The 14907-nt window shown below is 34.8% G+C and overlaps 1 protein-coding gene across 1 annotated transcript in view; it reads right to left on the bottom strand.

Moving 5' to 3' along the window:
* GBE1 (1,4-alpha-glucan branching enzyme 1) overlaps nucleotides 1-14907 on the bottom strand; it is a 276713-nt gene that overhangs the window by 213155 nt on the left and 48651 nt on the right. The window contains exon 2 of the mRNA XM_006726989.3: nucleotides 9303-9472. Within this exon, the coding sequence (XP_006727052.1) occupies nucleotides 9303-9472 (170 nt within the window). The remainder of the gene's footprint in view (nucleotides 1-9302; nucleotides 9473-14907) is intronic.

Genomic DNA, 14907 nt, shown 5'->3' with positions numbered 1-14907 from the left:
GGGTGAGTGAAAGGATCTTAGGGCAATTAATGGTAAGAACATCAATAACCAAGGCAACCCAAGAGAACTGAAAACACATGTTCATATAAAATCTTGCACACAAATGTTCATAAAAGCATTATTCCCAATAGCCAAAAAGTAGAAACAACCCAAATGTCCTGCCACTGAAGAATGGATAAACAAAATGTGGTATATCTATACAGTAAAATATTATTCAGACACCAAAAAAGGAATAAAGGACTGTTATATGCCACACTTTTTTTTTTTTTTTTTTTAGATTTTTATTTATTTATTCATGAGAGACAGAGAGAGAGAGAGAGAAGCAGGCTCCCAAGGAGCAGGGAGCCCGATGCGGGACTCGATCCCAGGACCCTGGGATCATGACCCGAGCCGAAGGCAGACGCTTAACCATCTGAGCCACCCAGGCACCCTACATGCCACACTCTTAATGAACCTTGAAAACATTATGATAAGTGAAAGAAACTGGAAAGATAGGCCACATATCGTACGATCCATTTATAGGAAATGTCCAAAACAGGCAAATCCACAGAGATAGAAAACAGATTAGTGGTGGCCAGAGAATGGAGGGAGAGAACATTCGGGACTAACTGCTACCAGTTAGATGTTTCTGTTTAGAATGATGGGAATGTTCTGGAATTAGACAGTGATAATAGTGGTACACCATAGTAAGTATACTCAAAAACCACTGAAGTGTCTATTTTGAAATGGTAAACTTTATGTTATGTGAATTATAGCTCATCTTTTAAAATGTTAAAAAAAATGACAAAAAATAAATAATTGAGAATAATAAACTGAAACCTAATGAAAAGTATTGTAATATCCGAACAGCATAAATTTTTAACAGGATATTTATTAAAAAAGCAACACGAGGCTAGAAAACTATCATTTATGTCACACAGTTCAAAGCTTTAAGGTCTCTAACAGCAATTTCCTAGAATCCCAGGAGGTAAGGATGCTTCCCTATAAAAATAATCCCATTAGACCTTATAACAAAGCTCTCTGATCCAGCACAATTGGGGCAGGGTTAGTACATGTATTGAAAATACTGGTTAAAGCAGAGAATAATAAAATACATATATGCTATGTATATGCACACATATACACATCAAAAGAGTAAAAATTTTGTTTTTACTTAAAATACAAATATAAATATTCACCCATATTCTGATATAAGATTAAAGGCATTTCTCCTTAGGTCCTCTGATTAAGATTTTACAGTATCTTTCTTATATGAACCCACACCTACAATGCAACATTTATATTTCCAATTCTCTTTGGGTTATAATGGAACAGAAGCTAAAATGGTGCACACAAAGTAATCTGCATGTGAAACTGTTAGATTTATATCATTTTCTCACAGTTCACTTGTGCATACTTAATTCAAAACCATTTTTTTCCAACTTGTCCTTACTGAGATTTTCCCAATACTTAATAATTTTCTTTGCTGTCACACTTATAGTTCATCATTTTATATAATGTTATACTGCAGAATTATAATGAGAAGAATTGGCATTCACAGGATTTGAAGGGGATGGGAAACCAGCTCACTAATAAGCACTGAATGTAACTGGCAGGAGCTGAACTGCATACACGTGGTAGACTACAGTCAACTACCCATGCGTGCTCAGTATCCCATGGAAAGTTGTCAGTATCATTCAGAGTGAGCCTGTCAAACAGAAGTATATTCACTAAGTTTGGTAAGTAGACGTTAGCTAAGTAAACCTCCACTGTACCTCTACTCCATTGAAAAGAAATAATCTATCAGTAAAAACAGATAAAGGGAAGGAGAGTAGCAACATCAGGTTGGAAAGCTAGAGAAAGTCCTGACAACTTCCTACAAAATGCCTTGGCTGTTTGGTTATTTTAAGTTTTTTTTTTTTTTTAAAGATTTTACTTATTTATTTGAGAGAGAGAATGAGATAGAGAGCATGAGAGGGGGGAGGGTCAGAGAGAGAGGCAGACTCCCTGCTGAGCAGGGAGCCCGACGTGGGACTCGATGCCGGGACTCCAGGATCATGACCTGAGCCGAAGGCAGTCACTTAACCAACTGAGCCACCCAGGCGCCCAGTTATTTTAAGTTTACATACATCAAAGAGGCCATTTCTCAGCATCGGTATTGGTTTGGTTTATAGTCCTAATGCCTTCTACCTCTCTACCTTGCAGTCGCCACCTCTTTGCTAAAATAACATCAAGAGTCCTCAGACCATCCCAGAAATTTGTTTTTTAGAAACATCCCAATCTCCAAAGAGCCAAACTTATGAGAACTCACATAACAAAAATGCATTCACAGAGGACCCACAGAAAGTTGAAAGAGTCTAACTCACAAAAAACTCCTTGAAGTTCCACTTGAATCCAGAGGTCAGTAGAGATTCCAGAAAAAAACCCCTCAACAATCAAGGTAGAGAGCACTACTGCACTACCCTACCTACCTAACTCCCCTCTGATCACACACATAACACAGATTATCTAGAATATCAAAGAATCTGGAAAGTTTACACTTTATATTGTAAGTATGTGTTTTTTGCCATGCGGGTCATTCATACTATTATTCCCAAAGTTTCATGAGCCTCCATAAAAGAAGATTGTGCTCCCATGCCCTATGGACATAAGGCTTGGCCAAATTATTTGGTTAATGAAATGGAAGTGCAAATCACATGTGTCACTGCCAAACTGAAGCTTTTAAAACCGTAACAGGTTTCCTCCACTATTCTTTCTCTCTGCGTGTCCCACACAGGGGCTGCTCCATCATCCTGGGAAGAATTTGACCCTCGGGACTGAGGCACAGCTCATAACTGTAGCCTTTGCAGTTGCAAACCATTATGTTAGAGTTTTTTGTAACATGCCACACCACAGTGAAAGCTGACTAACACAGCAGTGATAGATTTACGGGAAGGAAGAGAATACAAAGGAGGTTGACATCAGAACTATACCTTCCAACCATAAAAGACTTCTAAACCAATAGATAATCCCTAATTTTTATTTTTTATTTTTTTATTTTAAGATTTTATTTATTTATTTGAGAGAGAGAATGAGAGAGAGAGAGCATGAGAGGGGGGAGGGTCAGAGGGAGAAGCAGACTCTCTGCCGAGCAGAGAGCCCGATGCGGGACTCGATCCCGGGACTCCAGGATCATGACCTGAGCCGAAGGCAGTCGCTTAACGAACTGAGCCACCCAGGCACCCGATAATCCCTAATTTTTAGATCAGTGCTTCTCCCAACTCTCTGTGCTGACGGATCAGTTACCTTTAAAAAAAAAAAAAATTCCAATCTATTATAGACCAAATCTTATGTCAAATGTAATAAAATGAATTATTAGAAAATCAAAAGAAAAAAAAGGCTTTCAAAATTTAAGCCCCAATTTTTATATTATCATTAGATTCACCTAATGAATCTAATTCTCTGAAAAAAAATTACTCTGTCAAACTATTAAAGTTTCTAAATGCTGAGGTGCCTGGGTGGCTCAGTCAGTTAAGCAGATGCCTTCGGTTCAGGTGATGATCCTGGGGCCTGGGATCGAGCCCCGCATCTGGCTTCCTGCTTAGTGGGGAGTCTGCTCTCCCTCTCACTCTGCTCCTCCCTGCCATGCTCGCTCGTACTTTCTTTCCCCCTCTCTCAAATAAATAAATAAAATCCTTAAAAACAAGTAAAGTCTCTAAATGCTTACAATCCCAATTTCTGCCAGTACATCACTGCCAAATAATTACAGTGCATGAAACCACACTGGTCCACAGAGTACACTTTCAGTAGCACTCTTGCAGAGCATGTGGAATGAAGAAATACAAAGGCTTTTATGATGATGTAAACTTCTGGGCAATTGTATAACTGAAAACAAAATTACAGACTAATTTTGTCCAGGAAACAGGTAAAATTCTCCTTAATGTCATTCCTACTCTGCAAAAATATCTGTGGTTCCTTTTTTCTGTAGGCATAAAAATCAGGGTGTTATTTTTTCCTTTTTTTTTTTTGTAGTCCCTCAGTGATAGACATTTAGGTTATTTGAAAAGTGCCTAGCTCCCAGACTTAGTAATTTTAAATGAAATGTTTTCAGTTATAGCGAATAGAACCCAATTATTTTATATTGACATACGTAGTTTACTGCCTTTTTCTCTACTTATTATCATCTAACTACTGGAAAGCACCCAGTTTTCTTCAATTATTCAGAAACCTGCAATAAACATGGTTTAGTTCCAAAACTCCAAGTATATTTTAAATCACACTTAATTTTCTAAAGAATGAATCTTTGCTCTATTGAAGATGATTCAAAGTTTTAGAAATTCATCTCGAACCTTTAAGTAGTTTCTGGCTTGCCCAGAAATACTTTTTGGGTGGTAAGATTCCAATCCTGATGAATGTCATTATATATCCACTGTCCTCCTGGGTTGCGATGGCAGCTGCTAGCTGCTTAAAAAGCTAGTTTTTAAAAAATGACTTAAAGGAAAAGAAATGACTGTTTCATTTTCTCTCAAATAAAGAAAAATATGTGTAATATATTTAAAGTGAAGTTGCTTTTCAAGCTTTAAAAATGTGGATGGCAAAAGCTAGATCCACTTCGGTTTGGACAACACAGAGACTAAATCATTGGACTCACGCAAGAGTCAACTGCCTTTTGAAATTAATAGTAATTTCTTTAGTAAGAAAGAAAAGACCATTACAAATGAGAGAATTTTTTCAATCCTGTCAATTAACATTTCTTGAGCACTGAATAAGGTATAAAATGTTTTCTCATCTACAATCTAGTTAGTATCTACAGCAACCCAGTTTAGGCAAGTAAGACAAATATCATCATTTTATCCCCACTGAGCCAAAGGAAGAACTGTGTTTCGAAAGCTCAACGATGATTTCAAACCTTTTTTTTTTTTTTACATACCAATTCATGGCAATTTCTTTCTTAAAGATCATTTGTTTTTGACTATTCAAATAGTCGTACCTAAATTATCTTCAGGTAGGTTGGCAAAAAAAATACAATAGAACAAATATTTACCAGCAACATTATGAATAAGCCCAGAGAAAGAACGTATAGCGCAGTCCACTTCTAAAATGATTAAAAGAGGAGACAAATATCACAGTATGCTAGAGTATTTTGATTACAGGTACAATTTTTCATAATACAGAATTAAAGTCTAGACATTCTTTAATTTATATTCTCCTAAAAAAATACCACAAATGTCTCATCATTTAGGTAAAAACTAAATTAAGAAAATTTCCATTTTCAGGTAAATATAAGTAACAGTCAATTTAGCAATTAGACGAAATAAAAGTTTTTGTTGCTGGTGTCTGAAGAACTGTTTTATATTATCTTTGGGGGTTGAGAGAAGAGGTAGGTATAAAAGCAATGTTTTAAATTATATTACACTTCAATGATAAAAATATAAAGTTATGTTACTTTTTAAATCTCTGCCAATAGGTGAAGAAGCAATTTTTTTTTAATATAAGGTGGTATTTCACCTTATATTAATATCAATATACAATATAATATCTTATATCAATGTTACAGTTGGAGATTAATTCTACAGAACCTTTTAAGTTTATTGCTGTGTCAACCTATCAGCTGATAAATATGAGTACAGTCATGAATACAGTTAAATGTGTTTTAAATGTTTTTTAAAACATTTTAATATGATCAGCAAAGCTACCAAGAACATTTTAACTAATCTTCATATGCATTTTGTAATGAAAAAAGATACTATAGTTGTTTAGCTAATTAATATCCATTTTCTTTTCCTTTGGTTTAGTACAAATTTATACATAGAAAACTTAACAATAAAATTATCTAACCTATTTTGGAGGCTGAGAAAAAGTTCAACAAAGAAAAATGACTTTCTTCTTGCTCAACTCTTCTTTAAAAAGAAAAAAAAAGGAAAGAAAATTAAGTAGGGAAAAACAAAATACAGAATTCCTTGTGTTAAAGGCATGGTTAGTTCAGTTTTTTAAGGGTGTATTTTCAGCTATGTTGTCATCATCATCAAAATTCTATGCTCTACAGAGTCATATCAAATTAATGCTCACTACTCACAGGTACATTTTTTTTTTCCAAAGACATATTCTTTTAAATGCATTATTAACCCAAAAGTTTGGCTCTACTCTCAATTTTCAAACTTTTTTAAGTGAAAGCTCCTTAGTGAGAAGAAGTTGAGATCTAATGTATACAGAGACCCTGAGACCCTGTAACTTTGGGCAGAAAAGCTATTCTTTCATCTAGATAAGAAAATAGGTTAGTGGGGTGCCTGAGTGGCTCAGGAAGTTAAGAGTGCACTTGGGCTCAGGTCTTGATCCTGGGTCCCTGGAATGGAGCTCAGCATGGGGCTCTCTGCTAAGCAGGGAGTCTGCTTCTCCCTCTGCCCTCCCCCACTTATGCTTGTGCTCTCTGTCTCTCTGTCTCTGAAATAAATAAATAAAATCTTAAAAAAAAGAAAGAAAAAATAGATTAGTCATTTAAATTTTCCCAGCATACTGCCTGTTCCTATTTTCTATCACAATTTCATTTATCTTAGTTTTTCCCATCTCTCCAGTAAAATTAAGGGCTCACTGATTAAATCTGATGTTCTTCAAGTTCTTAGACACTTAATAAATATTGGTTGATGAAAATAATTCACCAAATGCTATCCCAAGTATATGGAGAGATTTTAAATTAGGTTACACACCCTCACAAAGGGTAGCATTTTTAAAAATCAACTTGAATTGTAAAAAAAAAAAAACAAGTTAACAGAGGGCATTTTTACATTAAAATAGGAAGTAGATAATTTTTAGTTTTCTGTTTACAAAAAATTTTTTAATTATTATACTTTTGATATATAAGCATTAAATCCTAAATAAAATTTTAAAATGCAGTTTTCCAAATGCACATAGGGCCCAAGTATATTTACGAGACACAATTTCTAGTAAATCAACATTAGTCCTTATGACAGTTCCCAAATCTAATTCTCATATAGTTCCTTTCCCATATTTTTATATTTCTAAAACCTACTTTGTGGGTTTAATCATAAATATGTTGGAGGGGGTACCTAACGCAAGTACCAAATTTTTTTTTTTTTTTTTAAAGATTTTATTTATTTATTTGACAGAGAGAAACACAGCGAGAGAGGGAACACAAGCAGGGGGAGTGGGAGAGGGAGAAGCAGGCTTCCCGCCGAGCAGGGAGCCCGATGCGGGGCTCGATCCCAGGACCCTGGGATCATGACCTGAGCTGAAGGCAGACGCTTAACGACTGAGCCACCCAGGCGCCCCCGCAAGTACCAAATTTTAACTGAGGTTCTTATAGTAGTTTTGGTATCTCTATGTAAAAATCAACTTGTACATTCTCAATCAATACTTCTCAATCTTATAAATGGCCATAAAAAGAAGTAATAAAATAGAATGCCAAAAGTGCCTGAATGATAGGTGGATGTCTAAATGGTCTTTTAACAAAAAACTACTAGTCAAGGCAGTTGTATAGAGAAGATGGAGAAATAGTAATGTTTGTGTATAAGAAAGAATTATTAATGACTATTTTAATAAAATTTAAGAAGTCTCTTATCCCCATAATTTTATATAATTTCATAATTATCATCAGGCAAACAAAACTAATCTAAGTCAGCAGATCACATGGTCTTTCTCAAAACTTTCCTTGAAGTTTTCAATAACTCTCAAGAAACAGGCCTCATCTAATTTGCAGGACTGCAAGTCCTTAGACCTGTGATTTCCAATAAAGGAGCCAGTAGACACATGTAACCATTGAACACTTGAAATAAGGTTAGTGCAACTGAGAAACTGAATTTTAAATTTTATTTAATTTTAATTACTTTATTAAATTTAAATTTTAAAATTACTATTCAACTCAGTTACTAGAACTTTTAATTCTGTTTGAAAAAAACTTGGGTTTGTATTCTTAAACTGAAAATTTTATTAAATCTAAATATAGATCAAGTATTGCCAATGAAAAAATATCAGAGCTAAAAGAATACAAAAGAATAAAAATACCTCAATGAATTTTATATTGATTATATTAGTATTAAAATATTTTGATATACTGGGTTAAATAAAATTTTTCATTATTAAAATTCATTCAGCTATCCATCTTTTACTTTTTTTAATATAGCTACTAAAAGTTCTGAATTACATAAGTGGCTTACATTATATTTCTATTAGACAGTACTGCTTTAGACAACATGTATAAAATCAAAACTTTTTAAAAGTCGGCTTCTTTAAGGTATAATCTACATGCAATAAAATGCAGTCTTTTACAAGTATAGGTCTATAAATTTTGACAAATGTATGCAGTCATGTAACAACCAGCACAATTGGTACATAAAATATTTTCATCACCCCAAGAAGCTCCTTCGTGCTCCTCTGTCAACTCACAACTCCTACCACCAAACCCTGACGACTCTGTCTTCTGTCCCTATAGCTTTGCCAATTCTAGAATGTCATATAACTGGAATAATATAGCATGTAGACTTTTAAATCTGATAAAATCAAATTTTAAATACTACAGTACTCTCCCGGCACTAAAGGATGATTATCATTCTGATATTTCCTTGTATTATGAACATTTTGCCAAGGCCTGGTTTTCATTATTCTACTTCTAAAACTGAGCTTTCTTCCTTGTCACTGTTACAGTAATTTATTTATACCACTAGAATACAACTGTATTATAGTTCTTTACATACAAGTTCTTCCTCACTAGACTGTAAGCCAGAAGCCTGACATCTAGACCAACTATGCTTTCCATCGGGTTAACTGCCTAATGAAATTAACAGTGCAAATAACAGGCTAAGAAGATATTCATTTAAAAAAAATTGAGATTGTATTATAAAAAAGGAAAAGAAAAACAAAAAGAATTGAGTCATGCAGAAGTTTATCCTCTAGATTAGATGTCTACTTTTACTGAGGTCTCAAAAAAGGATATTAGGCTCTAGAAGATCCAAGAACTACAATGCCATCTAACCAGGTGCAAATGCTAGTGGAGATTTAACTTACACCAATATTTTTACCCAGATTGCTATTGATTTTGTCAGGGCTTGCTAACAAAGTTGAATAAATTTGGAGCAGTCTGCCCTAGCACTATTTTTCTCATAAACTCTGTTACTTCTGGTACATGATTTTACAGAACATAAAAGCTTTTCAGGAACACCTGTATTACATTACAGTAGGAACCACATGAAGGTAAAGACAACAAATCCGATGGCTATCTGAAAGGTCGGATATTTGTAAAAATTAATTTTCATATAAATATATGAAGTATAATAAGTCTTTAAGTAAATAAATAAATTGTACAACTAACTTTAAATCTTTCAAACACTTACTGAAGTCTCCAGTAAGAAAAACTCCTTCTGCTCCTGGGGCCCATTCTTTGCAGTATAAACCACCATCGGCACATGTGTGGACACCAAATGATTCATAACCTCTGGAAAATTTATCAATACCACCTTCGTTCTCTCCGATGTTGTTCAAAGTCTCCTTAAACCGCTTATACCTTTGAAAAAGTGCAAAAGAAGGAAGTTAGAAAATAAAATCATATTCCCGGAAAGCTACTGTAATTAAGTAAATGCTTTATTTACTCTTATTCAGAAAAAGAAAAGAAAAAAGATATTAAAGAGGAATAATGTGAATAATTTCACATAATAAGGTAGCAATTACCTCACGGGATAAAATCATCCTTATCTCAAACTGAACCAATCTAACATTTTTTGGTAATTTCATGCATTTTGGTATGAGAGAGAAAATACAGTTGTTCTATATTCCATGAAATTTTTTAAAAATCAGCATTATAGCAACTTCTATGTCAAAATAGTATGATGAAGGAGCATCCCTATGTGTCTCTCTTCTAACCCCTAAGAAAATAAAAGAAAAATAGTCAAAAGCCAGAAAGATAAATAAAATTACCCTACAACAGGGTTTGGCTGATTTTTCCTGTTAAAGGATAGATAGTAAATTGGTCCACTTCACAACAACTCAACTATCTCTCTGAAGCATGAAAACTGCTGCAGACAACATGTAAATGAATGGGTATGGCCGATGCCAATAACACATTATTTACAAAACAGTTATTGGCTAAATTTGGCCTATGGGCGGTAGTTTGCCTAGTCTGCCCTATATCAACTAAGCATGGAAAGAACATAATACATCATGTCAAACTGTAAAAGCTAGTGGCCACGAGAAGAAACCAAAGATTCCTTCCCAAGGAGGACCAAGAGTAGCACATGGTTGTTCCTGACCCTCTCCCAGAGCCAGAGTCCATACAGCTATGCCAACAAAACACTACTATTGTCACTAATACCAACAGATCTAGGGAGAAGCTAAGACAAAACAGGTGAAACTGAAGTGAGGCAGGTGGTAGGTGCTTTTTGTCAGAAGCGAAGGTTCCAGAACAATGAACTGAGCAATGCTAATAAGCTTCCTTGCACTTCCCCAGACCCTGAGGGGTGAGCAATAAAAGTCCCAGACAGATGACATGAATCCAAGTAGGGGATATACAGGGAATATTTTGCACTATATTTCAACTTAATTAAAAATGAACGCAATAGGGGTGCCTGAATGGCTCAATCGGTTAAGAGTCTGCCTTTGGCTCAGGTCATGATTCCAGCGTCCTGGGATGGAGCCCCGGGTCAGGCTCTCCTGCTTAGCAGGGAGTCTGCTTCTCCCTCTCCCCTACCCCTGCTCCTGTGCTCTCTCTATATATAATAATAAATAAAATCTTTAAAAAACTGAACTCAATAAAAATAAGAGATGAGGAAAAAAATAAGAGATGAGGGATTATATGACAAAACAATAGAATGAGAGGTAAAATGAGACCCCTACACCTAAGGAAACAAAAGGAGGAACAAAATATGTCACTGGAAAATAATAAATTAGAATTGGCAAGAAACAAAATGCACATATAATAAAAATAGCAAATTATTAAATGAATAAATAATTGGAAATTTATGTAATTAGAGAAGAAAAAGGCAAAGAAGTGGAGTATATTAAAGAAGCTAAGAGGTATGCAAAATTGACAAAAATGTTCTAAATAAGGATAGCTGCTGACTCCGAAGAACAAAACCAAATAAAATGATGTAAAAAATATAAAGCTGGAAAATTTTTCTCTCAGAATTAAATCTGCATATTTGGGGTACCTGGGCAGCTCAGTCGGTTAAGGGCTCGGCTCAGGTCATGATCTCCAGGTCCTGCCCAGTGTGGGGCACCATGCTCAGTGGGGAGTCTGCTTGTCCCTCTCCCTCTCCCTCTGCCCTGCCCCCCAGCTCATGCTCACTCTCTCTCTCAAATAAATAAAATCTTAAAAAAGAATTAAATTTGCATATTAAAAAAGAGCATGCTATGTTTTAAGAAAAATTTGGAAAACAAACACAAACACGCACATGTGCAACACCTCCCAATTTAAGCTACTGAAATTCAAAGGATAAAGAAAGAACTCCTCAGACAACCAGTCATAAAAAAGCAAGCAGAGGGAGGTTTTTTTGTTTTGCTTTGTTTTTCTCAAAGGAACATTACACTAAAGACCAAAAGATAAAGCCAAGCCCACACATTTCTGAGAAGGAAAGGGAGTAATCTAATGGTATTATATAAGGCAATTTCCTCAAACCTAAGGAATTCTTTAAATACTGTCAAATTAAAAAATAAATTTAAGTTTATTACACTAATAAACTATGGTTGAAGGGGAAAAAAACCAAAACTAGGTGATTAAAAGATTGAAAACATACACAGAGGAATTAAAAGTCATGGCAGCAGTGTTGCTGAACTCTTGAGTCTTTAAATATAGAACCATGGCTAGACAATGGTGCATATGTGTGAATGTGATAACAAAAAATAACCTCAATGATTAAAGTAAATTTTATTGTAAAAGAAATGAGATGAGGGAAAGGAAAACAGAAGAATATACAGTGTACTTTTAAACCCCTTCACCTATTTTGCCCATTGCCCCACCAACCTCCTCTCTGGCAACCACCAGTTTTTCTCTATATTTTTAAGAGTCCATTTTTTGTCTCTTTTTTTCTTTGTTCGTTTGTTTTCTTTGTTAAATTCCACATAGTAGTGAAATCATATGGCAGATGTCTTTCTCTGACTGACTTATTTCACTTAGTATTCTAGGTCCATCCATGTTGTTGCAAATGACAAGATCTCATTCTTTCTTCCTTTTTTTGGTATTAATTTAATTTAATTTAATTTTACTATGTTACGTTAATCACCATACATTACATCATTAGTTTTTGATGTAGTGTTCCATGATTCATTGTTATGGCTGAGTAATAATTATGTGTGTGTGTGTGTGTATATATATACACACACTTATAAACATACATACACACACACAAACACCCACTTCTGTATCCTCTGTATCCATTCAACTATCAATAGACATTTGGGTTGATTCCATATCTTGGCTACTGTAAATAATGCTGCAGTAAACGTAGGGGTACATATATGTTTTTGAATTAGTGTTTTCATTTCTTTTGGGTAAATGGCCCATAGTACAATTACTGGATCATACAGTAATTCTACTGTTAAGTTTTGGGGGAGCCTCCATACTGTTTTCCACAGTGGCTGCACCAGCTTGCATTCCCACCAATTGTGTATGACTTGTATAAGTTCTTCATATATTTTGGTTATGAACCCCTAATCAGATACATCATTTGAAATTATCTTCTCCTACTCAGGAGGGCTGCCTTGTTTGGTTGATAGCTTCCTTTGTTGTGCAAAAGGTTTTTATTTTGTTGTAGTCCCAATAGTTTAATTATGCTTTTGTTACCCTTGCCTGAGAGGACATATCTAGAAAAATATTTCTATGGCCAATGTCAAAGAAACTACTGCCTATGTTTTCTTCTAGAAATGTTATGGTTTCAGAACTCACATTTAGGTCTTTAATCCATTTTCAGTTTATTTTTGTGTATGGTGTAAGAAAGTAGTTCAATTTCATTCTTTTGCATGTAGCTGTCCAGTTTTCCCAAAACCATTTGTTGAAGAAACTGTCTTTTTCCCACTATATATTCTTGTCTTCCTTGTTGTATATTAATTGACCATAACAGTGTAGGCTTATTTCTGGGCTCTGTATTCTGTTCCATTGATCTGTGTCTAATTTTGTGTCAGTACCATACTATTTTGATTACTACAGCTTTATAGTATACCTTGAAATCTGGGATTGTGATACCTCCAGATTTGTTTTCCTTTTTCAAGATTGCTATTTGGGGTCTTTTGTGGTTTGTACAAATTTTAGGATTATTTGCTTTGGTTCTGTGAAAAATGTTGCTGGTTTTTTGATAGGGATTACATTAAATCTGTAAATTGCTTTGGACAGTATGGACATTTTAACAATACTGGTTCTCCAATCCATCAGCATAGAATAGTTTTCCATTTCTTTGTGTCATCTTCAATTTCTTTCATCAACGTTTTATAGTTTTCAGAGTACAGGTTTTCCCCTCCTTGGTTAAGTTTATCCCTAGGTATTTTATTCTTTTTGGTACTATTTGATACTATTGTAAATGGCTTAAACCCTTTGTTGACAGATGTACACTCCAGAAAACAACATTTTTGAGTATAAAGGAAGATGTATATAAATTTCAGACATTTCTTTCATTTCACTTCAGTATCTTTGTTTCAAATAAATTTAAGTTAAATTTAACACATATTTTTCTCATGTTTCATTATATTATTTCTATCTATCAAGATATTTCTCTATTCTCCTACCTATATGTAAGCATACAGAATATCAGGAATAATGTTCCCCAAATATTAGTGACAATTTCTTTCATGGGGTTTCTTTTTACTTTCTCCCTTGCATTGTTCCAATCATTTATAACAAGTAAGTACCATTTAAATAAAAAATGGGTTGTGAGATTGAGCCCCACATCAGGCTCCAGGCTCAGCGGGGAGTCTGCTTGAGATTCTCTCTCTCCTCTCCCTCTGTCCCTCCCCCATGTGCTTGCACACTCTCTAATAAATAACCTTAAAAAAAAAACAAAACCAATAGTTCACAAAAAAATACAAATGGCCAATAAACATATGAAAAGATGTTCAAATTCTTATGTAACTAAAGAAGTACAAATCCTAAACTTGAAAATTCTACTTTCTACCTAAAAAAATCAGTAAACATGATAGTCTGTGTGAACACAGTATAGAGCAGAGGAAAAGACATTCTCAAAGACAGTTTGGTATGATATAAACTAGAGAACAATTTGGCATCAGCTATGAAAATTTCAAAATCACGAAGTAATTCCATTTTTAGAAATTTATGCTTTGGATCTACAGAACAAGGAAGCAAGGCCATCTATGGTGTACAGTGATAATCATTACGGCACTATTTATGACACCAAGCCATGGAAAATAACCTACCAGATCAACAGTTGGGAGACTAGTTGAATAAACCATGGAACATCCAAACAATAAATTACACAAGAGTCATTAAGAGGAATGAGGTAGAGAGAAATGGGCTGATATGCAAAGATGCCCCAAATGGATTGCTAATTTTAGGGAAAGAAGTTATAGAACAGTATTCTGCAAAGCAGCTATTTGCATAAAGAAAATATAGATACGGCTATGAATGGCATGCAGATCCATTTTCACAGGGCCTCTTCCTCAGCTCCAGGGGTGGGGTTCCAATGGCCTGAGGTGGGCAGGGGCCTTAAGGCTTCCTAACACCACCACAGTCACCACATTTGCTTCAATGACAGCAAAAACATGCCATATAATCAGATCAATGGAGTGAAATGGCTTATAGGAGTGGTAGGTGTGGGTGGGAATATTTCATAAATGACCCCCTTTTGTATTGTTAATTGAAGTATATTTGACACTATGTTACATTAGTTTCAGGTGTACAACTTGTCATTAGACAGACATGTTTACTATGCTATCTATGTTATTATGCTATGCTTACCATAAATGTAGCGATCATCTGTCACCATAAAACGTTATTGCAAT

Source organism: Leptonychotes weddellii, chromosome 1, assembly GCF_054177405.1.
Source record: "Leptonychotes weddellii isolate Sample4059 chromosome 1, ASM5417740v2, whole genome shotgun sequence".
In the NCBI taxonomy this organism is placed as follows: Eukaryota; Metazoa; Chordata; class Mammalia; order Carnivora; family Phocidae; genus Leptonychotes; species Leptonychotes weddellii.
The sequence above is the reverse complement of the archived record's forward strand: the minus strand, read 5'-3'. Positions and strand labels throughout refer to the sequence as shown.